Raw genomic sequence first — 24,162 nt, 5'->3', positions numbered from 1 at the left:
TTGGTCTAGAAAAACTGGTTGAAGTACAGCTTTAAAGACGATGTAGTTTACTTTAAGGTTAGGTATAATTCTCCCTAAAGGAATGTCATTTCAAACTTGTATGCTGTTTCTTTTTTAAGGTGAACACACACACAAAAAGACTTGAAGCGAAGCGTTCACGAAGCCTAGTATATGATCGAACTACACCATCTCTTTCTCAAAATCTCCATTAACACAGTTCAAAAGAAAAGTGAATCTGCAGTGAAAGGCTATTTAAAGCATTAAATGCACCTAAATAGAGACAGTTATATGCTACTTGGGCATTCTTTAATTGAGCCACAATAGAATGTAACTTTGAATGACCTTTCTTACCTTGAAATATCAGTTTCAAAATAATTCTGATGGTACACTGACTTCTAATAAGGCGAATGGCTTCTCTTTCTTTCCCTCGTTCCAATGTTGTTTTTTTGAGCGGGTAAAAAAATTCAAGTCTATATCTACAAAGAATTGCACTCACTTAAATGTAGGGGGCTCTTAAGTAGAGTATCTTATTTTCTCTCGTCCTCTTTGTTGTCTTATTTAGAGCTTGACATACATGATCACAATGAACTGTAAGTGTCATTGTATTGAAAGTGATTGTATTAAGATTCTTTAGAATATTTCTTTTGTGTTCACTGGAAGAAATAAACGCAGAGATTTTGAATGACATGAGGAAGGCTACACCCTCTACTACAATGAATATTATTATTACCCTGCCCGGCCACTTCTTAGTTCCATGTCTTTTTCACACTCTGGTAAGGCAGAGAGTCTCAATCATTTAACCTACTATTTAAAGTAAATAACAAAGATACAGTCTGTAGTCAATTACCTAACCAAAACATATACATAACTGATAAATTCATGAGATTGTTTAGAGATTTTTTTTTTGTCTGAGAATTAATTGTCTTTTGACTGTCTGTCAGTGTAAATGGAATATTATATTATTATTTTTAATAATCAAAATAATGTGCTATATTTATATGCAATATACATTTTAGTATTCATTTTTACTTGCATAGGCAATTAAAATATGATTCTGTTGAAATAGAATTTATTGATTTAAGCAGTCACATTACAGGGACATACGTGTTAGTATTTCATGATCAGTGGGATGTTTATCACATTTATAACATTTAAGGCATTTTACAAAAGGTTCTTGTGATCAACAATTTGTAAGACTGCAATTTATAAATATGTTTATCTACAAAAAAAATTATAAAATGAAAAGAGTGCATCTCAAACAAATACAAACAACAAGATACAAGTACCGTGATCAGTGAACCAGTAGAGAGAGCATAGCAGTGATGCAAGAATATTTGAGGTCAGAAGGTTGAATATCAGCCGGCATGTGCAGATTGGGAGTGCCACAAGTTATGCATGTGTGAATTTAATTTTTGGAGCTCCCACCCAAAATCATAAGTATGTAGAGGAATATCATAATGATATCCAGGTAGATAATTAAAGCAGCATAGACATACTCTTCAGGATTAAGGCTGTATGTTTGTCTGCCCATCACCAGCTGACAGTCCACTGCCAGAAACTACATGAGAGAAAGAGAAACATTGGTAACAGTAAGACACAAATTACATCATACTTTCTTAAGTGGTTAGTATTATTAAATGTTGATCATGCTTTACCAAGGCGTAAAGAAGAGCTCCCAGACATCCATAGACAATTTGCAGAACACTGGAGTAGAAAAAGATGCTGAAGAATCCAAACATGAGTAAGTCGACAGACAGTATGAGCAGAATACCATTACAAACTGTGAAGTCCAAGCGAGTCTGAAAGGATCACAGCAAAGGAAATGAGTTTAGAGGTTGCAGATCAACTATATAAAGTCAGGTTATGCTTTTCTGAATTAGTCTTTCAGGGTTTTCTATTATCTAACGCACTGAGGTAATTCAGTGCTGTAAATTACATATAGCTAACTTTAACTTAAAATTAGCTGATGTCAGATTAGTGTAATTTATAGAGAAACTGAACACACCTGGGCAGAGAAAATGATGATGGTGAATGAGATGACCACAGTTGATCCTAAAGCGATGATCACAGCACTTGTGTTGTGATATGAGGCTATAGTTCCCACCATGTAGGACAGACTCAGCGTAACCACTGACTGTAGGCAATAATAGCGCATGTTAGGCCTATCAAAGGCATAGCCTATAATTAAAGTGTTGAGTGTAATAACATTGCATTTTGATTTCTGATCAAGACATAGAAGTACCAACCGAAACCACACAAGTACACAAATAATCCCTTATAAACAAGTAATTTGTCAAGCCATTTTTAATAAAGAAAATGCATTATTAGAAATAATTTGACTTTACAAATGTATTTATTTCTAGCTTACAATTGCAAAAAATGACATAAAATGCAACCTGAATAGACAAATGCACAAATAAGAGGTCTGAAACACAACCACATGTCGTCTAGGGCAATGTTATAAACTATCATTTTTAATTCACGCAAGTAACCTGTTAAGCATACGCGAAGTCGAGCAAGCGAGCATAAAAGTGACCCTGGACCACAAAACCAGTCATAAGGGTCAATTTTTTGAAATTGAGATTTATACATCATCTGAAAGCTGAATAAATAAGCATTCAATTGATGTATGGTTTCTTAGGATTGGACAATATTTGGCCGAGATACAACTATTTGAAAATCTGGAATCTGAGGGTGCAAAAAAATCTAAATACTGAGAAAATCGCCTTTAAAGATGTCCAAATTAAGTTCTTAGCAATGCATATTACTAATCAAAAATTAAGTTTTGACATATTTACGGTAGGAAACTTACAAAATATCTTCATGGAACATGATCTTTACTTAATATCCTAATGATTTTTGGCATAAAAGAAAAATCGATAATCACAAATCAATATTTCATTTCCATTCATTTGGCTGAATAATAAGCAAGATAATGTAGAGTCAGCATTATAACAACCTCTTCACCCTGTTTATTTTTCTGATGATACCTGCTGTACATAATGCTCACATAAACCTTAGGAAATACAGGCTGCACCAGTCTGTTGTGGTCATGGAGAGGAAGTAACCAAGTTACAAAATGCAATGGCTGACTTAAAGGAAGGAGATTTTTTCCTGGGTCAACCTATATATTATAGAATGTCGTTAAGTAGTACATTTTGGGGAAAATTCAGAAGGAACAAAGAGAAGGAACCAACTTGGTTAATTGAAATGCTGCCTTTCAAGGTTAGAGTGTTTCAGCCATGTTTTCAAGCTAATCCTTCATACAGAATATGAAGAAGAATCAAGAAAAGAACAGGGTGCCTACTTTTATCAGCGGCCTTGTTTTAAGAAGTATTTTACCTATTCATTTTTCATGTAGAGATTTAAAAAAAAAAAACGAATTAAAGAGTTGTAAGTCATGAACCAAACCTATCTGCTACAAGATGGATCATATCATTACAAACTTCGATTTTTTGAAAATTGGACAATAACGCAAATAAAGCCGTGTGCTTGAACTACAATCCATTGTGCATTGCAAGAGACAATGAAGAAATATTGAACAATTCATTTAAAGATGTTGATTTATATGTGTATGTATTAACATAGTTTAAGAGCGTAGGGAAACTCATTTGCAGTGCTTATTGTCACTAAAGTGTTTTTTGCTGCAATTTGCTTTTTTCAGTTCTCTGACTGGTAGAGATATCTTTGTAGAATCATGAGTAAAGTAATTTTTCACTAGGAATTCCTGTGATGGATGGTTATTTAAAAAATAAGTCAAAACAATGTGGGCTGCTGTCTTCAACAAAAGCATATACCATCGAATAACAACGTTGAAAATCAGTTACCCTATAGAGAAAATGAATGTGATTTTTACTTCTGGGACCCAACTGTTGCACTCTATTTTGATAGAAAAGTTCATCATCTCCTAACTGTAGGCGGCTACGTGTCACAGCATGAAGACACATATTAACACACAGACACTCACCAGTCCCAGCAGGTTCCAGGGATGTGTGCGACTGAATGTGGAAAACACAGCAAGACATGTGCCCACTACTGCAAAGATAATGTAAGAACTGAGGTACACCCAGATGTTACTCTGAACCGCTGCCTTGACTGTGTTTGAGAAGGTGAACACACAGACGACAGTGAACGTGGCTAGTAACTGAATTGTTACCACACTGAACACCTGCGTGGGTAGAGAGAGATTGGAAATGACAAAGAGGACCAGCATTTAGAGCAATCATAATATTTACGATGGCATGCAAATCACAGAAATGCTCACCTTTCTGATAAACGCTTTCCGAACAGTATCATCCTCAAATGATGACACAAACATCTGACATTCCTCAGGTGGAAATACAGCTATTAAAAAAGATAAATATTATTACTGTGATGACATTCATGTCATTCGATGGTTATTTTGGTTTTGTCGTAATTTTAAGTAAATGTTAGATGGATAATTCAGTGAAATAAAACACCTGCTGGGTCTGGATTCGGTTCTTCTGTTTTGCTGATGCCGGTCTCTTCTGGCGGCAGGTTGGGTGGGATGAAGCTGACTGGCACAGGAACGGGTTGAGGGTACATGACAGGCCCCGTAGGATAAGGAGGAGGCATGTATGGCGGTGGGGCATACATTGGTGCTGTCGCTGCATGGCTAGGGTCATTCTCAGGCGCAGGTTTTTGGCTCTCTATATCCGTCATCCTAAACAAGATGTGGTTAGTTGAGATTGCATTGTCAGAATGTCAAAACAACAGGAAAAGATGTTTCCACTTTGGGGTGGACTTTTATGAGTCAAAGAAAAAAAACATGTAGAAAAAGCATCACAGTGCACAGGAAATGGTAGGGTCTGCAATGTTTGTTTGCTATTGTGGGGTTTGTTATAGTTCCATATCTTATATTTAACTTATAGGTGAAGATAGAAATAAATTGAAAATGATCCTGAGAGTACTGATATAAGATATATTGATAAAAGAAACTGTGACATTTTCCAGTTTTTTTTTTAAGTTTAAGAAGGGAATAGGATCATAGTAACATTTTTACAAATTGTGACCCTGTCTGTGAAATCCAGGCTAAAGTCTCAAAATCTAATTATGAGATAAAAAGCATCAAAGTTTGATTTCAACCATTAATTTCACTATGATTTCAATCTAAACCATGGCCTTACTCAGTCAATATCAGGTTGGGTGGGATGAAGCTGACTGGCACAGGAACGGGTTGAGGGTACATGACAGGCCCCGTAGGATAAGGAGGAGGCATGTATGGCGGTGGGGCATACATTGGTGCTGTCGCTGCATGGCTAGGGTCATTCTCAGGCGCAGGTTTTTGGCTCTCTATATCCGTCATCCTAAACAAGATGTGGTTAGTTGAGATTGCATTGTCAGAATGTCAAAACAACAGGAAAAGATGTTTCCACTTTGGGGTGGACTTTTATGAGTCAAAGAAAAAAAACATGTAGAAAAAGCATCACAGTGCACAGGAAATGGTAGGGTCTGCAATGTTTGTTTGCTATTGTGGGGTTTGTTATAGTTCCATATCTTATATTTAACTTATAGGTCAAGATAGAAATAAATTGAAAATGATCCTGAGAGTACTGATATAAGATATATTGATAAAAGAAACGGTGACATTTTCCAGTTTTTTTTTTTAAGTTTAAGAAGGGAATAGGATCATAGTAACATTTTTACAAATTGTGACCCTGTCTGTGAAATCCAGGCTAAAGTCTCAAAATCTAATTATGAGATAAAAAGCATCAAAGTTTGATTTCAACCATTAATTTCACTATGATTTCAATCTAAACCATGGCCTTACTCAGTCAATATTAAATATATAAAGGTTATATATTTCACAGAATGTTCTACATCTTTATGAAGGATGATTTTATGTAGAAAACAGTAAATCACAAAAAAATTACTTTAGCTGGGTTTTCACAGGCAAAAAAAAAAAAGCTGGGTTTTCACATTTCCTTCTCAACTCAGTAAAAAAGTTTACACACAATCTGTTAGCACAGCACTTTTTTTGCAAAAGTATAATAGTACACTTTTATTAAAAGTAAATGTATCCTTAATATTTTTAGATTGGAAAAAGACAATATATATTTTTAAAAGGGTTGCATAGTGCAAGCTTTAAGACTGCATATGCTAAGCTGCACCACTTTAACATATTTGTGTATTGTTTTACTGTTCACCTAAATCTGTAGCATTGCAGTTCATTTGAATTAGAAATGCTGAGTGGATTACAAATGGGCCAAATCCTCAATTGGTTGACTAAAAGTTGATCAAAGAGACAGAGTGCAACATTCAGCGTTAAAAGCTGGCTTTTGTTCTCATTCGTATTTCAGTTGATGTTATCACTTGATTTCTAAAGGGTTTACTGATCGATTATAATTAGATCAAATTTATTTGACAGATTAGTAATTTCTTTTCTTTTCTATTTAGAACAATTGATTTCTGCATGCACAAAAATAATATTGATATTTTATAGTATCATATACATAACTAAAAAAAATAAATAAATACGTACCTTGATTCTTCTTCCCCTGTGTGGTCTGGTGTGAAGTCTGAGCTCTCAGAGATCTCAGATGTTTAATGCCTCACCTTTGTTTCACACAGACTGAAGTAGGTTCCACATCCTCCTATTACATCATTTACAAAAAACCACTCTGTGGAAAATCTGTTGTGAAGTTGTTCACACAATTGACCAAAAAGTTGCTTATTGTAAAAGTTCACACTACTGGCTTCCCTTCTGTGTCCACTTTTTGAACTGGTGCATTTTTATGACTCCACCACCATTAAATGACCACCATAAATATGCAATCTTTAAGCGGTTGTACACTTGTTTGACACACAAATAGGCAAATCCTAAAATCTTGACTAGGCAAGCTTGTGTACATTTGCAGATATAAAGCAACATGCTAGACTTCCTAGCACAGTCTTAGTATTATTGTAAAAGTTCGTTCACTTTGACGGTTTGTCTGTTGTGTGTGTATGGGGGTTTTAGCAGGGTTAACATGTTTCACAAATTCGACCACAAAATGCAAGTGCAACAAGAGCTGTCGAAATATAGGTTATACAGGATTTTGACACTTCACGGCAAACCACCAGGAACAAGTGCTTCCTTTTTAACAGAATTCAAAATGTTTACCATAAAACGAATATGAAATTAATGTGACAGTGCATTACAAAATCAATTTAGACACTTCAACCTTTTAAACAAAGGAAGTAAAGGAAACCGAGCTTCCACAATCATAAATCCATGGTCAAATTAGAATTTAACCATATAGCAGTCAATTTAAAACTAAGGTTATATTGACATAAATTTCAGTATAATATGTAATATGTACATGTAATATATTTCCATGAGCAAAGATGATCCAGAGCACAAAGACCATCACACTTAAGCATATTTATTGTAAAAAAAAATACATATAAAAACTAATTTTCAGACATACAAAAGATTTATAGGCATTGGAAACAGCATCATGGACAAACAAAAGACAAAGCCATTTTGAAATGTGATACATATTTACACTTTAATAAATAAATACTCAATTGTTCTTTAGCAGAATGAAGGCAGATTGTCTGTGTTTGGGGATGTGAATATATGCAAATCATATTGACCCAAAGAACATTCCCAACTCATTCATATTTGACCGACAACTGTCAAAACACAGGATCAAGCGGGTCAAGACCCTTAGCACTGAGTAATTACAGAACTTGCTATGGTATTTATACTGTGTATATATAATAATATTTCGAGAAAAAAACAAAACAAAACAAAGCAAACACCACCTTTGGAGTTAGCTAAGCCCCAGGTTAGTATAGTAAATATTGATATTGAGGTATGGCACCACATATGTTAAAGGGCAAAAGCTAACTTAGAGAGCTTAAAAGATTGTCAAAATACTCTGACAATACCTCCCTCCACTCCACAATGCACTACACCGACACAAAACATACATGTAACTATAAAAATGACTTTTGCCTTTGACTCACACAGACACATTTCACATTTTCAGGCATTTCTCATGTTTTCAATTGGAAAGAACCATCAGACTGTCCTGTAAAGGAAACGAGGTTAGTATAGTAAATATTGATATTGAGGTATGGCACCACATATGTTAAAGGGCAAAAGCTAACTTAGAGAGCTTAAAAGATTGTCAAAATACTCTGACAATACCTCCCTCCACTCCACAATGCACTACACCGACACAAAACATACATGTAACTGTAAAAATGACTTTTGCCTTTGACTCACACAGACACATTTCACATTTTCAGGCATTTCTCATGTTTTCAATTGGAAAGAACCGTCAGACTGTCCTGTAAAGGAAACACATTGCAATACTTTCAAAGTTAACCTCTCAGCTGAGAAAAGCAAAGTCTTACCACTCAAAATATGAATCCTCGAGCGAAGGCAAAAAAGTAACAGACCAAATGACCTCTACAAGACACAATAGAATAATGAAAATAACACCCACAATCAGGAAACCCCATAAACCTCAAAACATGAAAAAGTATTTACCCTGTGGAGGGCTGTCTAAAAAAATAAAAAAAGACCTGTTCATTATATTTATTCCATTGTTCCTTCCAAGGGGGTCGATGATAATGTCATAATTAGCCATCAGCTGTTCTCAATCGCCATTCTCAGGCAAAGCGTGCGCCATATGGCATTACTGCGCCTGACATACATCTCCGCACCACAGATGGCCTCATTCAATGTAGAGGAGGTCTGGTGTAAAGAGTGTAAAGTGACTGGATTTCTATAGGCTACTACGTCTGAGACGCAGAGAAGCAATTTCACAAACCCTCCCCTCCAAGAGTAATACATGCTGTCAGGTCATCAGCGTCAAAATCTTCTGCATTTAAGTACACACTTGAACACACACTTCACTGCAACCAATAACATCCATTAAGCTAGCTAGTGGAAGTACCGCTCTGATCGGTTAACAATATACAGTTTTACAAATGAGTAAAAGCAATCAGATCAAGAGGTTAAAAGGGTCTGATGTGGTAATGAGAGGGATACCACTATTCTTGGTAGTTTAAATCGAATCCAAATCTATTGGAAATTTCACTCTGCCTTTGAAATGTTCCTATAGTAACAAAAAGGGAAAAGGGTAAACAAAAAGATTATCCCCCAAAAATATAAAACATCATGCCTCATATGTAATTCCTGTGCAATATTTATGCATTTACAGCTCCTCTGCGTTCATCCAGGATCTGCCCAACAAACTCTACAAAATCAAGTAGTTCATTCAAGCCAATGCAACCCCGGCAGGCTGCACAAAACCAAATGCTTAGCCCGGCATAAATTTCAGATCACCACGTTTCCATGGTAAGAAAACACCATCCCTCCGGGAGATCAAGATGTTCACACGGAGAGGTGATCCATGTGTAACTTCCCTCCATTTACATGTTTGTTTTACAAAGTTCTATTCAGTTTACCAGTTTCACTCTGAGCCTTAAAGTAAAGAGTTAAGAGAGGAAAGGCAAGCAGAGCAAACCCGCCGTTCACGCACGTGCTGTAAAGTAGAGAAAAGCCAAGTCTCAAGAGTCACGTCAGATGTTAAAAGTTAAAGCCAGGCTCACTCAGAGTCAAACCGATTAAGATGACCACAAGTGATGATGCTTGTTATTTGTTTTTGTTTCTTTGTGTCTTTCTCTCAATCCTCTCATCAGAAAATATGCTCCTGCCAGGGGGTATTGTCTCCTAAAATGATGAAACAGAAAAAAATATGCACTTAAAATGTTCAGTGAAGAGGGATCTAAAAAATTTGTATTCAATCTAAAAGGAATAGTTCACGCAAAAACGAAAATTTGCTTAAAACCTCTCACTCAGATCATACAAGATGTAGATGGGTTTGTTTCAACAGAACGAATTTGAAGAACTTTTGCATTACATCACTTGCTCACCAATGGATCCGCTGCAGTGAATGGGTGCATCAGAATGAGGGTTTAAATATTTGATAAAACACCACAATAATCCACACTACTCCAGTGAAGCTCAAAGCTGCATGTTTATAATAAACTGTTGCTTCTGAGTAAAATATGAGTTCTCGATCTATAATATCACTTTCTCCAGTGAAAAAAAGTTATCTTGCCTGAATCAGGAGAGAAAAAGCATATATCAAGTACCGTTTACAGTCTTACAAACCCTTTTGCTTCACAAGACTTTAACAGATTGAATGGAGTCGCGTGGAATACTTGTGGATTAATGTGATGTTTTATTCAGCTGTTTCAACTCTCATTCTGACGGCACCCATTCATCTGCAGTGAATGGGTGCCATCAGAATGAGGGTTTAAATATTTGATAAAACACCACAATAATCCACACTACTCCAGTGAAGCTCAAAGCTGCATGTTTATAATAAACTGTTGCTTCTGAGTAAAATATGAGTTCTCGATCTATAATATCACTTTCTCCAGTGAAAAAAAGTTATCTTGCCTGAATCAGGAGAGAAAAAGCATATATCAAGTACCGTTTACAGTCTTACAAACTCTTTTGCTTCACAAGACTTTAACAGATTGAATGGAGTCGCGTGGAATACTTGTGGATTAATGTGATGTTTTTATCAGCTGTTTCAACTCTCATTCTGATGGCACCCATTCACTGCAGAGGATCCATTGGTGAGCAAGTTATGTAAGGCTAAATTTCTCCAAATCTGTTCTGAAGATGAAACAAACTCATCTACATATGGCCTGAAGATGAGTACATTTTCAGCAAATTTTCATTTTTGGGTAAACTATTCCTTTGAAGGAATTGTTCGCTAAAAAGGTTCAAAAACTTGCATGCATTTCTTCTGTGGAACACAAAAGATGTTACTTTGAAATTATACTTTAATGTCCGTACAATCAAAGTCAATGGGGTCATACAGGTTTGGAACAATATAAAGGTGAATGACATGACATTTTAATAAATTTAACTTTTGAATATATTTTAACAAAAAAAACTACTTGAAGGACTAAACTCACCTGAGTCAAAGTGTCATAGCACAAGAACACACGAATCAATCAAAAGGATGCTCAGGGCAGCACGGCTTCACTTTGCTCCATGTGTCAATGCAGCTATTTAGAGAAATATCAGCCATTACATAGGCTATTGAAAGCATTTGTAGCAAATCCTGAAGTGTTTTTTTTTTTTTGGATGGTTATGGTTACCTCTTATGGTAGACACACAGGCAGGCCAGACGAGCGATGGTTTCCCCCTGTAGCAGGTCTTCGAGACAAATTGAACACTCTCCACTGTCCTTAGCTAGCACATCAGCTATTGGACAAGATATGATAGAATTAATATCGAAGATATTAGCAGATGAAACAAAAAAAACAAAATAAATAAATAAAAGCTGCAAGCAGCAATGAAAGGGCCCTCGCACCCGGGCTCATCGCCACCCGGTGGCATTAGGAAAACAGCAAACGGTGGGCAATATGCATTTAAAGTGGTAAATATAGGAGGAATATGTCTAAGTCATTTATATGTGCCAAACTTCCTGCTGCCAGCTGGTGGCACTATGATTATAACTTAATGTTAGCATGTAGATGTCTTCAGGCCAGGACTTTTATCAAACATGTGAAGTCTGGTGCAGATTGAACATGGTATGTTTGAGTTAGTGTAAAGCATGACATTTCCTGTTGCCAGTAGGTGGCGCTATGATTATAATTCAATATTGGCATGTAAATGTTTTCAGGCCAGGACTCATCAAACATGTGAAGTTTGAGGCAAATTGGACATTGTATGCATGAGTTACAACAACTTCCTGTTTGATGGCGTTAATAGCATGCTTTAGGACTTAGCTAAGTGTTGCTAGCATGTTTGAGCATGTTTCTAACATGTTTAGCACACAATGGCATATTTTACTGTGTTGCTAATTGTGCAGCACAGTGTTAAACATGTCACTTCCTGTTGCCATTAGGTGGCGCTATGACTAAAACTGAATCTTTGCATGTAGATGTGTTCAGGCCAGGACAGTCATCAAACAAGTTAAGTTTCGGGCAGATTGGACACTGCATGCCTGAGTTATGTAAACTTCCTATTTCACTGCATTAATAGCATGCTTTAACACTTAGCTAAGTGTTGCTAGCATGTTTGAGCACATTTCTATTATGTTTAGCACACAATGGCATATTTTACTGTGTAGCTAATTGTGCAGCACAGTGTTAAACATGTCACTTCCTGTTGCCAGCAGGTGGCGCTATGACTATAACCGAAAACGGGCACGTAGATGTGTTCAGGACAGGACTCTTATCAAAATTGTTAAATTTGGGGCAGATTGGACACTGCATGCCTGAGTTACAGTAACTTCCTCTTTCACTGCATTAATAGCATGCTTTAACACTTAGCTACGTGTTGCTAGCATGTTTTTTCATGTTAATAGCATGTTGCCAGCCTATGTAACACTTCCTGACGCTTTTTATTATGTTGCTAGGAGTCCATAACTGTGTTAAACATGTCACTTCCTGTTGCCATATTTTCCGGGATTTGTGATATCACAAATATCGACGAATGGGATGAGACATGGTTGAGCTGCACTAGAGAAGGCAACGAGTGTTATCGCTATGTCGGAGACGCGCTAGTTTCCCCAAGGCAGACGAACTTAAGAGTGGTTACAATCATCCGGGTTTAAATCGCGCTCAAACTAATTTGATTTTGACGCAATATTTACACTGACGCTCGCAGGCGGCTATGGTAAGGAGCATGATATTTCCCGACCAGGCGCCAAGTGGTGCCAATCACAACACACACTGGCCCAGCTAACCAATCACAGCACATTTCGTATTTCAGAAGGCGGGCCATCATTTGATACAGGAACTATTCGAGCTGTTCATGCCAGACTGTCTGAGGAGAGAGGCGTTGTAATAATGTAAAATATGTGAAAAATAATGTGTTTTTCGAACAACCTAGTATGAGAGCCTGTTCTAGAACACCCCCAAATCAAAATCAAGACTTTGTAAAAGAGCATAATAGGACCCCTTTAAGTTTCGGGCAGATTGGACACTGCATGCCTGAGTTACATCAACTTCCTGTTTCACTGCATTAATAGCATGCTTTAAACAGGGATCTGAACCAGTTCAAGGAACGAAAGCCGTGAAACAAACGAAATTTTGACAGGAACACAACCAGAAACAGAATCTAATTTTATAGTTCCGAACAGAATCTAAAATTTTAAATGGCCATTAATCAGTTAATAACGTTATTTTATCGTTCCATTTAATATTTGGAAATTTGCTGTCAACCAATCACGAATTCCAGTAGTACGGCCTGTGCAAATGTGACGCTGACGCATCCAACGAGTGAAATGTTCATACTCAAGAACTCATAGGTAAGTCGCAACGCGTGTTAGTTAGTTTGTAAACGTGTTAGTTTATCCGAGGACATTGTAAGATGGATTCAACAGATCACACGCAACTGCAGCGATTCTGTGAACGGAGAAAACAGAATAAAACTATAGGCTTACACAAAAAGGAATATATAGGCATATACACTAAATATATTTCACTTAAATCTTTGACAGATTAACAAAACTAAAGAAATAAAATGTGTGTTACGGTTCATTGTGACGCGTTCCAAAGTTCTCGGAAAGGAAAACGAGATGGCAGAGAGTATTTTCCTTTATTTTAAAAGCTTTACAGTTTTATTTATTTTACGGTTTTAATTATTTTTGCAAAAGCTTGACAGTTTGAATGATGTCTTGCTTCTATCGGTGTATAACCAACCAGCGTTGGTATGATATCGCGCAGGCACCTCACACGCACACACAGACACAACATATTTTTGCGGCATGGGTGTGTTCAGGACAGAACACCTATCAAGCTATCGAGACATTTTGCTACACCCACTTCTGAAACCCATATCAGATGTACATTTTCACCAGTTCTGACGCGTGTGCAAAGTTTCATGAGTTTTGGAGAATGTTTTTTCCTTTATTTTAAAAGCTTTACAGTTTTATTTATTTTACGGTTTTAATTATTTTTGCAAAAGCTTGACAGTTTGAATGATGTCTTGCTTCTATCGGTGTATAACCAACCAGCGTTGGTATGATATCGCGCAGGCACCTCACACGCACACACAGACACAACATATTTTTGCGGCATGGGTATGTGTTCAGGACAGAACACCTATCAAGCTATCGAGACATTTTGCTACACCCACTTCTGAAACCCGTATCAGATGTACATTTTCACCAGTGGCAGATTGGACACTGCATGCCTGAGTTACATCAACTTCCTGTTTCACTGCATTAATAGCATGCTTTAAACAGGGATCTGAACCAGTTCAAGGAACGAAAGCCGTGAAACAAACGAAATTTTGACAGGAACACAACCAGAAACAGAATCTAATTTTATAGTTCCGAACAGAATCTAAAATTTTAAATGGCCATTAATCAGTTAATAACGTTATTTTATCGTTCCATTTAATATTTGGAAATTTGCTGTCAACCAATCACGAATTCCAGTAGTACGGCCTGTGCAAATGTGACGCTGACGCATCCAACGAGTGAAATGTTCATACTCAAGAACTCATAGGTAAGTCGCAACGCGTGTTAGTTAGTTTGTAAACGTGTTAGTTTATCCGAGGACATTGTAAGATGGATTCAACAGATCACACGCAACTGCAGCGATTCTGTGAACGGAGAAAACAGAATAAAACTATAGGCTTACACAAAAAGGAATATATAGGCATATACACGAAATATATTTCACTTAAATCTTTGACAGATTAACAAAACTAAAGAAATAAAATGTGTGTTACGGTTCATTGTGACGCGTTCCAAAGTTCTCGGAAAGGAAAACGAGATGGCAGAGAGTATTTTCCTTTATTTTAAAAGCTTTACAGTTTTATTTATTTTACGGTTTTAATTATTTTTGCAAAAGCTTGACAGTTTGAATGATGTCTTGCTTCTATCGGTGTATAACCAACCAGCGTTGGTATGATATCGCGCAGGCACCTCACACGCACACACAGACACAACATATTTTTGCGGCATGGGTATGTGTTCAGGACAGAACACCTATCAAGCTATCGAGACATTTTGCTACACCCACTTCTGAAACCCATATCAGATGTACATTTTCACCAGTTCTGACGCGTGTGTAAAGTTTCATGAGTTTTGGAGAATGTTTAGGCCCTCAAAAATGCGATTCACTTTGGAGAAGGAGAAGGAGAAGAAGAAGTGGAGCAATTCCAATAGGGTCCTCACACCATCGGTGCTCAGGCCCTAACAATAAAAACAAATGGGATGCTTACTGTTATAAGGGAGAGGTGGAGAAGTCAGACAACTTAAAAGATGGTCCTCAATTCGCCCTCCAGGGAATGGCTTGGTGCAGAAGGGACAACGAATAGCTGGAAAGGAGGGGGAAACTATTAAGCAAGTTGTCTAGCATTGTAAAATGGAGATGCAGAAAGTGTTTTGTGATATGCAGGCCAGTCACAGTAACAGACGGGTGAGTATACACCCATGTGGCCGACATTTCTGAACCCTCTAGCTGGACTATGACCAACTGACCAATATAGTGTAAAAAAAAAAAAAATACAGAGATCATCAGTAAACTGGGTTTACCTTTGGTTATTCGGTTTCAATCCACCATGGATCACCCTGTCAGGAATGCTTGAAATGTCTATAAACCCCAAAGCCTAATTACACCGCAAGCTCATTAGTCTCATGCAGAATCATTAATCTTTGTTAATAACCTTCCATGTTTCATTTGGTTTTAAAACTAAATAATATTGTAAATTCACTCAATTCATTCAGATTGGCTTTTGCCTATAATGTATATAAACATTCAGTAACACTTTACAATAAGGTCCCATTAGTTAAAGCATTAACTAATATTAATAATAAGCAATACATTTGATACAGTTTTCATTACTCTTCAATAAATACTTTAGAATAGTATTGCTAATCCCTGTTATTGAATGCTAACAAATGGACATGTTACCAAACTTTCATTAAGCTAACTAGTTGATGAACGTTTTTGGATTGACTTTTGCATATGGAAAACAAAATGAGATTAATATTAGGGACTTCACTTTCTTTCAATTAAGAGTTCACGGTAAATAGAGATTTCATTCTGTCTAATGTCTTTCGTGAAACAAATATAGATCTGAAACAACATAAGGAGAGTAAACGATTACAAAATTTTTATTCTAAGGTGAACTCTCTCTTTGAATACCATGAAAACCATATAGGATTATTTTGGTTTATCCACAATATATTGCGCGGTTGAGCATTGTTTAGCTATTACTCACTGTGAACAGTGCAGGTTTAAATGACAGAACTGGAGCTGAACAAGGTGTAACGTCTGAAATGACTACCGAGGTACAGTAACGATGAGTCTTTCCACTTACCACCGTGGCGGTTGTTGACCCTGTAGATCCACGCCTCAGACACTGGCCGGGGGTGAGTGCCCCTCACCCGGGCGGACCTGGCTGTGACGCCGCTGGCGGAAGAATGGCGACCACCGGGCAAACGCTCCGAGAAAGTGCGCTGCGGTGCTCGGCCTATTTCCTCCGCGCTCACAGGGCCTCCCGGACTGCCATCCTCCTCTGCCCCGTTCTCGTCCGTCGGCGAGGCCTGGCTGCTCAGAGACGGGGACATGTGGCTGTCGGCGGGGCTGCCGTCGCTGCTCGCCTGCTGCCCAGTGTCCGAGTCACTGCCCTCTTCCGACCGGCTGCGGTTCGTCTCTGAGTCATGGTCGAAGCTGCCGGAGAACTCCACCATGAGGCTAGTGGGCCTGGTGCTTCGGATTCGTCGACAGGACTCTCTCTTGATGCCATCTTTATCGAAAGCAGTCGCGGCAGCCTCCTCTTGTAAACGGCTCGATCTCGTTCCCATGTTCAACCGTGCTCCCTAATCCCGATCGATGGATTACTGATCAGCGAACCTGATTGCTTCCGTCACAGAGCCCTTAGGCCATATGACCATATGCCACATTTATTTCAAATTCGTAAAGATAGCACTGAGATGTGTTGTGTTTTAATTTCTCTTTCAGTTATGACAACAGCCTACCGCATTTTCCTGGCAGGTATGGCCTGTCCTGTGGTCCCTGTTGAACAGCACTCACCATACCGGAAGTTGGCCTCTTTCCTTCTTCGTTCATCCGACCGTGTGACGTCACGCCCTAAATGAACTTTTTATCCAATCACAGAGCAGGCACAGGAATGTTTGAAAAGTATGGGATTTTTGTTTCGTAAGGATTATTTTTATGCTGGGTGTCATTATTAATTGATTATTTTCATTCCTAGTTATATTAGCTACTACAACATCTTAGATTAAATTTATAAATGTATATTTGTTCTTCATTCATTTTTTTTTGTGATTGGCAATATAAACGTCTATATACAGTCATTTCTTTATTCAAAGTGACGAAAGACTAAACATTTAACTTTTTTTAAATTAATGTTCATATTGGGAGACAACAAGCATATTACTGCATATAGCCCAGTAGGCCTATCAGTTTTAGAATTATATCCCAAACATATTTTGTTATTTTTTTAAAACTAATTAAAATTAAAATGACAAAATCCCTACTGTCTCTGAACAAAGCACTGATTTAAATTCAAGTGGGAAACTCTTGCACCATTTTCACTGCATAGAAATCATCCACTGTGGCATTGGATCAAAGAATATGACCAAATATGAAAAACAAATCTGAAGAGTTAATATAGCTGCAAAAAAGTTATTGTTTGTGATATCTGATCTTCTCCCTTATTTGCAGATTAATCTGAAGCTTTTCTGCGTGAGTGTTGCAAGTCCAAACAATACAAGGGTCATGTTTGCTTTTACTGCACCATTAGGTTCCATCTTGCCCCAAACTGTGCAAAATGTACATGCACCATAAAAACATTAGGCATAGGTAGCTATGAAGATGTTGGCAGCTCAAAAGACGCTGTTATTGCTTTGTGTTGGGGTCTCACTGGCACATGATTTCATTACATCAGAACAGTTTAAGAACATTGAGGAAAGGCTGAGAGCCACTGAGGAAACACTGAATGAACTGAAGAGAGAGAATGAAGGTAAGTATCTCTCAGTAATAGTTGTATGAGTTCTCATCTACATCTTATGTATTTTCTGTTTGATCTATTTTCACCTTTACAAGACACGTTGATCTGTTGAATCATTTCCATCCAAGAACACTATAATAAAATTCTGCAATGTTCATTCTGAATAGCTCTAAGGACTATCACAAAAGCCTCAAGGGATGAACTTGAATCTATCCAGGCAGAAAATAAAGGTAAATTAAAATGATTGTTCTATGGTGTTATATTTAAAACCAACTGCAAAACTAAAACAAGTCCACTTACCTTATCACAGCCAAAAAGGTTGCCTTTTCAGCTGGACTTTTGGCATCTGGATCACAACAATTTGGACCTTTTGACACTCGGAAAACTTTGGTGTACCAAAAAATCTTCACTAACACTGGAAATGCATATGACCCCAACACTGGTAACCTGTGCCATTTATATTTCTTTATGTTGTCAATTGTCCATTGTGACTATGGATATTCAAGTAATAAAAGGCATTTCTTTACGGTTACTAAATTCATATGTTTATGTATCTCACAGGTACTTTTACAGCACCAGTGAATGGAGTCTATTTCTTCAGATTTTATGCTCATGCTCACCCTTTTAACCAAATGGCAGTCAGTCTCCATAAAAATAATCAGCTCCAATGCTCTGTATTTGTTCTGAAGCCTGAGACCAATGTTAATGGCAGCAATGGTGTTGTTCTCTCACTGCAGAAGGGTGATGAAGTGTGCACACAACTGTGGGAGAACAGCTGGGTTTTTGACGATGAAAGCAGCTACACTAGCTTCAGCGGTTTTCTGCTTTTCTCTTTGTGAGTGTCCACAGAATCCAGAATTGGATGAAAAAAGATGTTTATGCCACTAGTGTTGTAATGCTAATATCTGTGTGATATTTTCCTCAAAGGAAGAGAACATTGTATGATCTTCAAATAGTGTACCCGGAATGAGAGTCAAACAGTTGATTAAAAACATCAAAATAATCCACAAGTAATCCACATGACTCCAGTCAACGAATTAATGTTTTTTTTTTAAACTTCCAACTGTTGCTAAACATTACGTACCTGAATTTTTATGACAATAAACTTTGATGCAAATGCAGTCTGTTTTCATATGATTTACTTTATTCCTTCTTCATTCAAACATCAGAGCAGTAAAAATTCATAATCGGTTTCACAGTTCACACACCACATGCCGCTCTGAATTACAGTCAGTGTCATTCCACAGACCACTTTTGTAAATAATTGTACAGTCCTCTGCTCCATTATAATCGTTTGGCTCTTTTTCATTCCAGTTGGTGAAAGTTAATGGTTGGTCACTCATATCCACAAAATGCCCTTCTTTCTTTCTGTCTGTTGCACCAACATATATGGAAGTACTCAAGGGCAGCTTGCATTGAAGTTAGAACTTTATTCTCATCTTCACTTCTTGGCAGGACAATTTTAGCCCCAGCGTCAGAGCAGAACTTCTGTGCCTTTTCAAAATTTCCCACCAGCCCATCAGACACGTAATATTTCTGGCCCACATTCCTGAACATGCGAAATCCTAGGACTAAACTTTTTTATTTTTAAAAAGCATTATCTTAAATATATACATATTCTTACACATATAAACAAAACATGCATAGTGCAGTCATTGTTTATGTAGGAGAATTCTACCTTTCTCAACTACAGTGAGTCTGTCTGTTAGGTTTTTGACATCGGATTGAAGCTGTATTACTAATGCACTTTGAACACCAGCACTTTGAAAATCACAAGCATCAGAAGAAAATACCAAGAAGCATATTTTTCTTGAACCTTATGCAATTGCTGTATAAACTCAATTAAGATATGGTTAAAAGACAATACTTGATCACAGTCTACTGTAGAACTTCATCAGTATTTATTTATAGTTTGACTTTTTTTCTTTTTCATTCTAGACACCTTGCTTGAATAAATATTTTTTTAAATATAAAAGTTTCAAATTAATCTTGATTTTCTGCTTAATAATTATATATAATAACTCACTTTAATAAATAATAATTCACTGTGCTTTAATTTTACCTGGTGGACCTGGATTCCCTTGGTGTCCTTGAGGGCCAGCAACACCAGGTGGTCCTATTTTCCCTGGGGGTCCCTGTGCACCAACTCCTGCAGAGTAAGAGTGATGATTAAATCTCATTTCTCTGATCTGCAGTCACCTTACCTTTCAGCATTATGTTCTACAGCTACATCAAACTTTATGACTTAACACACCAACAACTAAAAGCACAAACCTGGATCTCCTTTTTCTCCATTTGGTCCAGGAAACCCGTCTCTTCCATCTCTGCCAGGGCTGCCGTTGTGTCCAGGTGAGCCTGGCACCCCAGCATTAGCTGGACAACTAGTTTGAGCTGCAGCAAGCACCATAAACTCCATAAGGAGCAGCACAGCACAGATCTGATGCTTTAACAGCGCCATCTACTGTTCACTGTGGACACAATCAGGATTTCTTTTGCCGCAGTGTTGCATTCAGACATCAGAGAATACGCACCCTCGAGTCCAAATGAAAATATTTTTACAGTTTATACAATTATTTTCACTATTTAAAAATAATTTTCACCTCGTAAAAATGTAATTTCACTCAGATTTTGACGATATTTAATAACAACGAGGTTTGATATTAATTTTGATTTCAAACAAGTTCACAACGGAAAGTATAAGGAAGGTAAACAACAAGTGTAACGTTTTTTTCCTCACATTTTCAATTATATATTGAATATTAAAAGGCATTCTGCCCAACAGTGGTCTCAAATCAAAATAAAATATAAAATATTATGACATACTAAAATACTGAAACTGGACAACAAAACAAACTACTGGCATGTCTACTTCTCTCTTTTGTTTACTGCTTTTAAAAAATCCTTACCAGAAGCATATCAATCTTACCAACAGATCAGGCCTGGCGATTAGCACTAAAAGAGAACACGACTCTAGAAAACCCTTCACCAAATTTCAGTGACGTAGGTACCCAGAGTTCAATGACAAAACAAAGAGAAACAAATACTGTATAATTTTACTAGTTTTCAACCTGTATATGTTAGTCACATATGTTGTCCTGTAATTTATGTGCAACTTACAATGATTGTTTTTGCACTGAAAAACCGCATAGCCTACTTTGATTCATGACCTTATAATCGAGAGTTTTTCTAAAGCAAATGAACAGTTTGAACAACTGAAAGAACGCAAGGACATCAAATGTTTGAGCTCCTGAACTCCTGAACTGAAAGAAACTTTTCTTACTAACCCATTTAGCTATCTGTTATAGAAAAAAACACTTTTGGAGTCACTTTAAGTTCTGTTTACGTTGTGAAGGGCTCAATTCCTCTGCATGATTGAATGCAGTTAATTATTGCTTACATTTGTGGTCATGGTTCATTATTATGTATCTTATCAGTATTTTGAATTGGTTTTGATCCTAAAGTGACACCTCTGTGAAAAAAGAACTGTTTGTAGTTGTCCATTAACTTTAACATTAAATTAATACTACAAGTAAGTAACTAAGAAATCACAATATCAATATTATCACTTATTATCTTGATTTGTGCAAAATATAGGCTATATGAACCATATTTAAATATGCACTCCGTAAAAATATGGTCGGTACTGATTTTTTGGTGGTGTTTTCCTTGTATTGTCAATTACACTTTGTATTGTGTTGTAGGGTTAAAGGAAACATGTGTAAACTTAACAGAAATGTAGAAAATTATCAATAACTTTTCCATTTGTCTATTTTTCTTCTTATAGTGTAGAAGTAATTTGATGAATCCAAATATATCTAGATGTCCAAACACAAAAAAATAATTGATTTGATGCATTTTATATAAAACAACAAGATCCAATGTTTAAATAAATGTTAATGATTGATTTTCTTTCTCAGGATAACCAGGAGTGAAATTGAAGCTTTGCTTATGCAGAAGGCAAAGGCTAAATTGTAGCCAAACCATAACATTTTTACTCACAATTTAAGTATGAAACTAAATAATTACTTTAAATGTTCTCCGAAATGTATTACATTTGTAGTTCACACACCACGTGCCACTCTGAGTTACACTTAACGTCGTTCCATTCACCATCTGTTAAGATGGCAACACAGTCCTCACTTCCATGATAATCATTAGGTTCATTTTTCTTCCATTTGGTAAAAGTCAGAGGTTGATTGTGCATATCTAAAAATGTCCCCTCTATCCGAATGTCTGTTGTTCCAATCATTATATACGAAGATTCAAGGACAGCATGCAATGACATTAACAAGTTATTTTCCTCTTTATTTGTTGGCAGGGCAATTCTTCCCCCTGCATTTGTGCAGAACTTCAATCCATCATTGTAATTTGCTGTCAGCGCATCAGACACATAGTATTTTCCTCCAATATTCCTAAATATGCGAAACCTGGAAGCTTCACATAAAGGTTAAATATTATTTAATGAATATGTTAACAGCAAGGTACTAAACTTAAATATTTTTCCACAACAATAAACTTTGAGGCAGTTACTATTTGTTTAGAAGTAACATACCTTTCTCTATTCCACTGAGTCTGTCTGTTAGTTTTTTGATGTCTAATTGAAGTTTTGTAATTAAATTAATGTCAGCAGCAGTGCCTGTGGAAAAAAAAAACGAAACAGTGAAATTACGTTCTTATGAAAATGAAGGAATTTATGCAGTTTGCAATTGCGCAATGATGCAATGTGAAAAGACACAAATGGACTTTCTGTCCACAGTGTGTGTGTATACAGTGCTGTGAAAAAGTTTTAGCCCCCTTCCTGTTTTTTTTTTGTTTTGTTTTTTTGCATATTTGTCACACTTGAATAATTCAGATCATCAAAATTTTTTTATATTACACAACCCGAGTAAATACAAAATGCACTTTTGAAATAATAATTTCATTTATTAAGGGAAAAAAGCTGTCCAAACCTGCCTGGCACTATGTGAAAAAGTAATTGCCCCCTAAATCTAATAACTGGTCATGCCTCCCTTTGCAGCAACAACTGCAATCAAGCGTTTGCAGTAACTGGCAATGAGTCTTTCACATCGCTTTGGAGGAATTTTGGCCCACTCCTCTTTGCAGGATTGTTTTAATTCAGTCACAGAGGGTTTTCGATCATGAATGGACTGTTAAAGGTCATGCCACAGCATCTCAACCGGATTTAAGTCCAGACTTTGACTTGGCCACTCCAAACTTGCTGGTGTGGACTTGCTGGTGTGTTTGGGATCATTGTCCTGCTGCATAACCCAAGTGCGCTTGAGCTTGAGGTCACAAACTGATGGCCGGACATTCTCCTTCAGGATTTTCTGATAGAGTGCAGAATTCATGGTTCCATCAATTATGGCAAGTCGTCCAGGTCCTGAAGACCATCACACTACCACCACCATGTTTGACTGTTGGTATGATGTTCTTTTTATGAAATGCTGTGTTGGTTTTACGCCAGATGTAACGGGACACACACCTTCCAAAAAGGTCAACTTTTGTCGCATCAGTTTACAGAATATTTGCCCAAAAGTCTTGGAGATAATCAAGATATTTTTTGACAAATGTAAGACGAGCCATTGTGTTCTTTTTGGTCAGCAGTGGCTTTTGCCTTGGAACTCTCCCATGGATGCCGTTTTTGCCCAGTCTCTTTCTTATTGTTGAATCATGAACACTGACCTTAATTGAGGCAAGTGAGGCCTGCAGTTCTTTAGATGTTGTTCTGGGTTCTTTTATGACTGGATGAGTCGTCGTTGTGCTCTTGGAGTAATTTTGGTAGGCCGGCCACTCCTGGGAAGGTTCATCACTGTTCCCAGTTTTCTCCATTTGTGGATAATGGCTCTGACCGTGGTTGGAGGAATCAGGCCTGGCTTAGAAATGGCTTCATAACCCTTTCCAGGCTGATACATGTCAACTATTTTGTTTCTCATCTGTTCTTGAATTTCTTTAGATCGCGGCATGATGTGTTGCTCTTTAAGCATGCTTCACTTTGTCAGACAGGTTCTATTTAAGTGATTTCTTGATTCAACAGGTCTGGCAGTAATCAGGCCTGCGTGTGGCTAGTGAAATTTAACTCAGCTTTCTAAAATAATGTGGTTAATCACAGTTCTTTCATGATTTAAGAGGAGGGGCAAATAATTTTTCACATAGGGCCAGATAGGTTTGGACAGCTTTTTTCC

The 24,162-nt window shown here is 37.1% G+C and overlaps 5 protein-coding genes and 1 long non-coding RNA gene across 6 annotated transcripts in view; 2 read left to right on the top strand and 4 right to left on the bottom strand.

Annotated features, from left to right (window-relative positions):
* Positions 1 to 1,101: 1,101 nt before the first annotated feature.
* Positions 1,102 to 4,758, bottom strand: LOC107738153 (protein lifeguard 1-like). Its single transcript, XM_016549866.1, has 6 exons — positions 4,461 to 4,758; positions 4,265 to 4,344; positions 3,968 to 4,168; positions 2,006 to 2,134; positions 1,656 to 1,799; positions 1,102 to 1,558 (listed from the first exon to the last, which is right to left on the bottom strand). Exons 1-6 carry the CDS (start codon positions 4,681 to 4,683, stop codon positions 1,406 to 1,408), a joined length of 930 nt encoding a protein of 309 aa, XP_016405352.1. The 5' UTR covers positions 4,684 to 4,758; the 3' UTR covers positions 1,102 to 1,405.
* Positions 4,759 to 7,375: 2,617 nt separating this feature from the next.
* LOC107738155 (uncharacterized) lies at positions 7,376 to 8,527 on the top strand. Its single transcript, XR_001639859.1, has 2 exons — positions 7,376 to 7,793; positions 8,056 to 8,527. It is a non-coding gene; the product is annotated as an uncharacterized LOC107738155 (long non-coding RNA).
* Positions 8,528 to 8,604: 77 nt separating this feature from the next.
* LOC107738154 (E3 ubiquitin-protein ligase znrf1-like) lies at positions 8,605 to 17,128 on the bottom strand. Its single transcript, XM_016549867.1, has 5 exons — positions 16,325 to 17,128; positions 15,224 to 15,319; positions 11,140 to 11,245; positions 10,954 to 11,046; positions 8,605 to 9,691 (listed from the first exon to the last, which is right to left on the bottom strand). The coding sequence occupies exons 1-4, from the start codon at positions 16,809 to 16,811 to the stop codon at positions 10,989 to 10,991; spliced, it is 747 nt and encodes a 248-aa protein (XP_016405353.1). The 5' UTR covers positions 16,812 to 17,128; the 3' UTR covers positions 8,605 to 9,691; positions 10,954 to 10,988.
* Positions 17,129 to 17,754: 626 nt separating this feature from the next.
* LOC107738250 (complement C1q-like protein 3) lies at positions 17,755 to 19,090 on the top strand. The gene is made up of 4 exons (XM_016549970.1): positions 17,755 to 17,992; positions 18,148 to 18,210; positions 18,291 to 18,422; positions 18,542 to 19,090. The coding sequence occupies exons 1-4, from the start codon at positions 17,839 to 17,841 to the stop codon at positions 18,817 to 18,819; spliced, it is 627 nt and encodes a 208-aa protein (XP_016405456.1). The 5' UTR covers positions 17,755 to 17,838; the 3' UTR covers positions 18,820 to 19,090.
* A 44-nt stretch (positions 19,091 to 19,134) lies between these two features.
* On the bottom strand, positions 19,135 to 20,924 carry LOC107738249 (mannose-binding protein C-like). Its single transcript, XM_016549969.1, is given in 6 exon segments — positions 19,135 to 19,378; positions 19,380 to 19,551; positions 19,659 to 19,739; positions 20,040 to 20,129; positions 20,255 to 20,448; positions 20,887 to 20,924. Coding segments are annotated over 5 exon segments (732 nt in total). The 5' UTR covers positions 20,439 to 20,448; positions 20,887 to 20,924; the 3' UTR covers positions 19,135 to 19,173.
* Positions 20,925 to 21,875: 951 nt separating this feature from the next.
* LOC107738248 (mannose-binding protein C-like) overlaps positions 21,876 to 24,162 on the bottom strand; it is a 6,000-nt gene continuing 3,713 nt past the window's right edge. The window contains exons 3-4 of the mRNA XM_016549967.1: positions 22,533 to 22,616; positions 21,876 to 22,414 (exon numbers count right to left, since the gene is read on the bottom strand). Coding sequence (XP_016405453.1) covers positions 22,029 to 22,414; positions 22,533 to 22,616 — 470 coding nt within the window. The 3' untranslated portion in view covers positions 21,876 to 22,028. The remainder of the gene's footprint in view (positions 22,415 to 22,532; positions 22,617 to 24,162) is intronic.

This window comes from Sinocyclocheilus rhinocerous, unplaced genomic scaffold (genome assembly GCF_001515625.1).
Source record: "Sinocyclocheilus rhinocerous isolate Xijiao unplaced genomic scaffold, SAMN03320098_v1.1 scaffold254, whole genome shotgun sequence".
NCBI lineage: Eukaryota > Metazoa > Chordata > Actinopteri > Cypriniformes > Cyprinidae > Sinocyclocheilus > Sinocyclocheilus rhinocerous.
The sequence above is the reverse complement of the archived record's forward strand: the minus strand, read 5'-3'. Positions and strand labels throughout refer to the sequence as shown.

Bases quoted from the DNA above. Each gene is read 5' to 3' on its own strand.
- LOC107738153 (XM_016549866.1), bottom strand. From the start codon at position 4,683: ATGACGGATATAGAGAGCCAAAAACCTGCGCCTGAGAATGACCCTAGC. The intron at 4,345-4,460 runs GTGTTTTATTTC...CTTTTTTAATAG, and splicing joins ACCGAATCCAGACCCAGCAG to CTGTATTTCCACCTGAGGAA. The intron at 1,559-1,655 runs GTAAAGCATGAT...TCTCTCATGTAG, and splicing joins GAGCTCTTCTTTACGCCTTG to TTTCTGGCAGTGGACTGTCA.
- LOC107738154 (XM_016549867.1), bottom strand. From the start codon at position 16,811: ATGGGAACGAGATCGAGCCGTTTACAAGAGGAGGCTGCCGCGACTGCT. The intron at 15,320-16,324 runs GTAAGTGGAAAG...CCTCCTTTCCAG, and splicing joins GGTCAACAACCGCCACGGTG to CTATTCGTTGTCCCTTCTGC. The intron at 11,246-15,223 runs GTAAGCATCCCA...CTTGTCCAATAG, and splicing joins TCCACCTCTCCCTTATAACA to CTGATGTGCTAGCTAAGGAC.
- LOC107738250 (XM_016549970.1), top strand. From the start codon at position 17,839: ATGAAGATGTTGGCAGCTCAAAAGACGCTGTTATTGCTTTGTGTTGGG. The intron at 17,993-18,147 runs GTAAGTATCTCT...CATTCTGAATAG, and splicing joins ACTGAAGAGAGAGAATGAAG to CTCTAAGGACTATCACAAAA. The intron at 18,423-18,541 runs GTAACCTGTGCC...TGTATCTCACAG, and splicing joins TGCATATGACCCCAACACTG to GTACTTTTACAGCACCAGTG.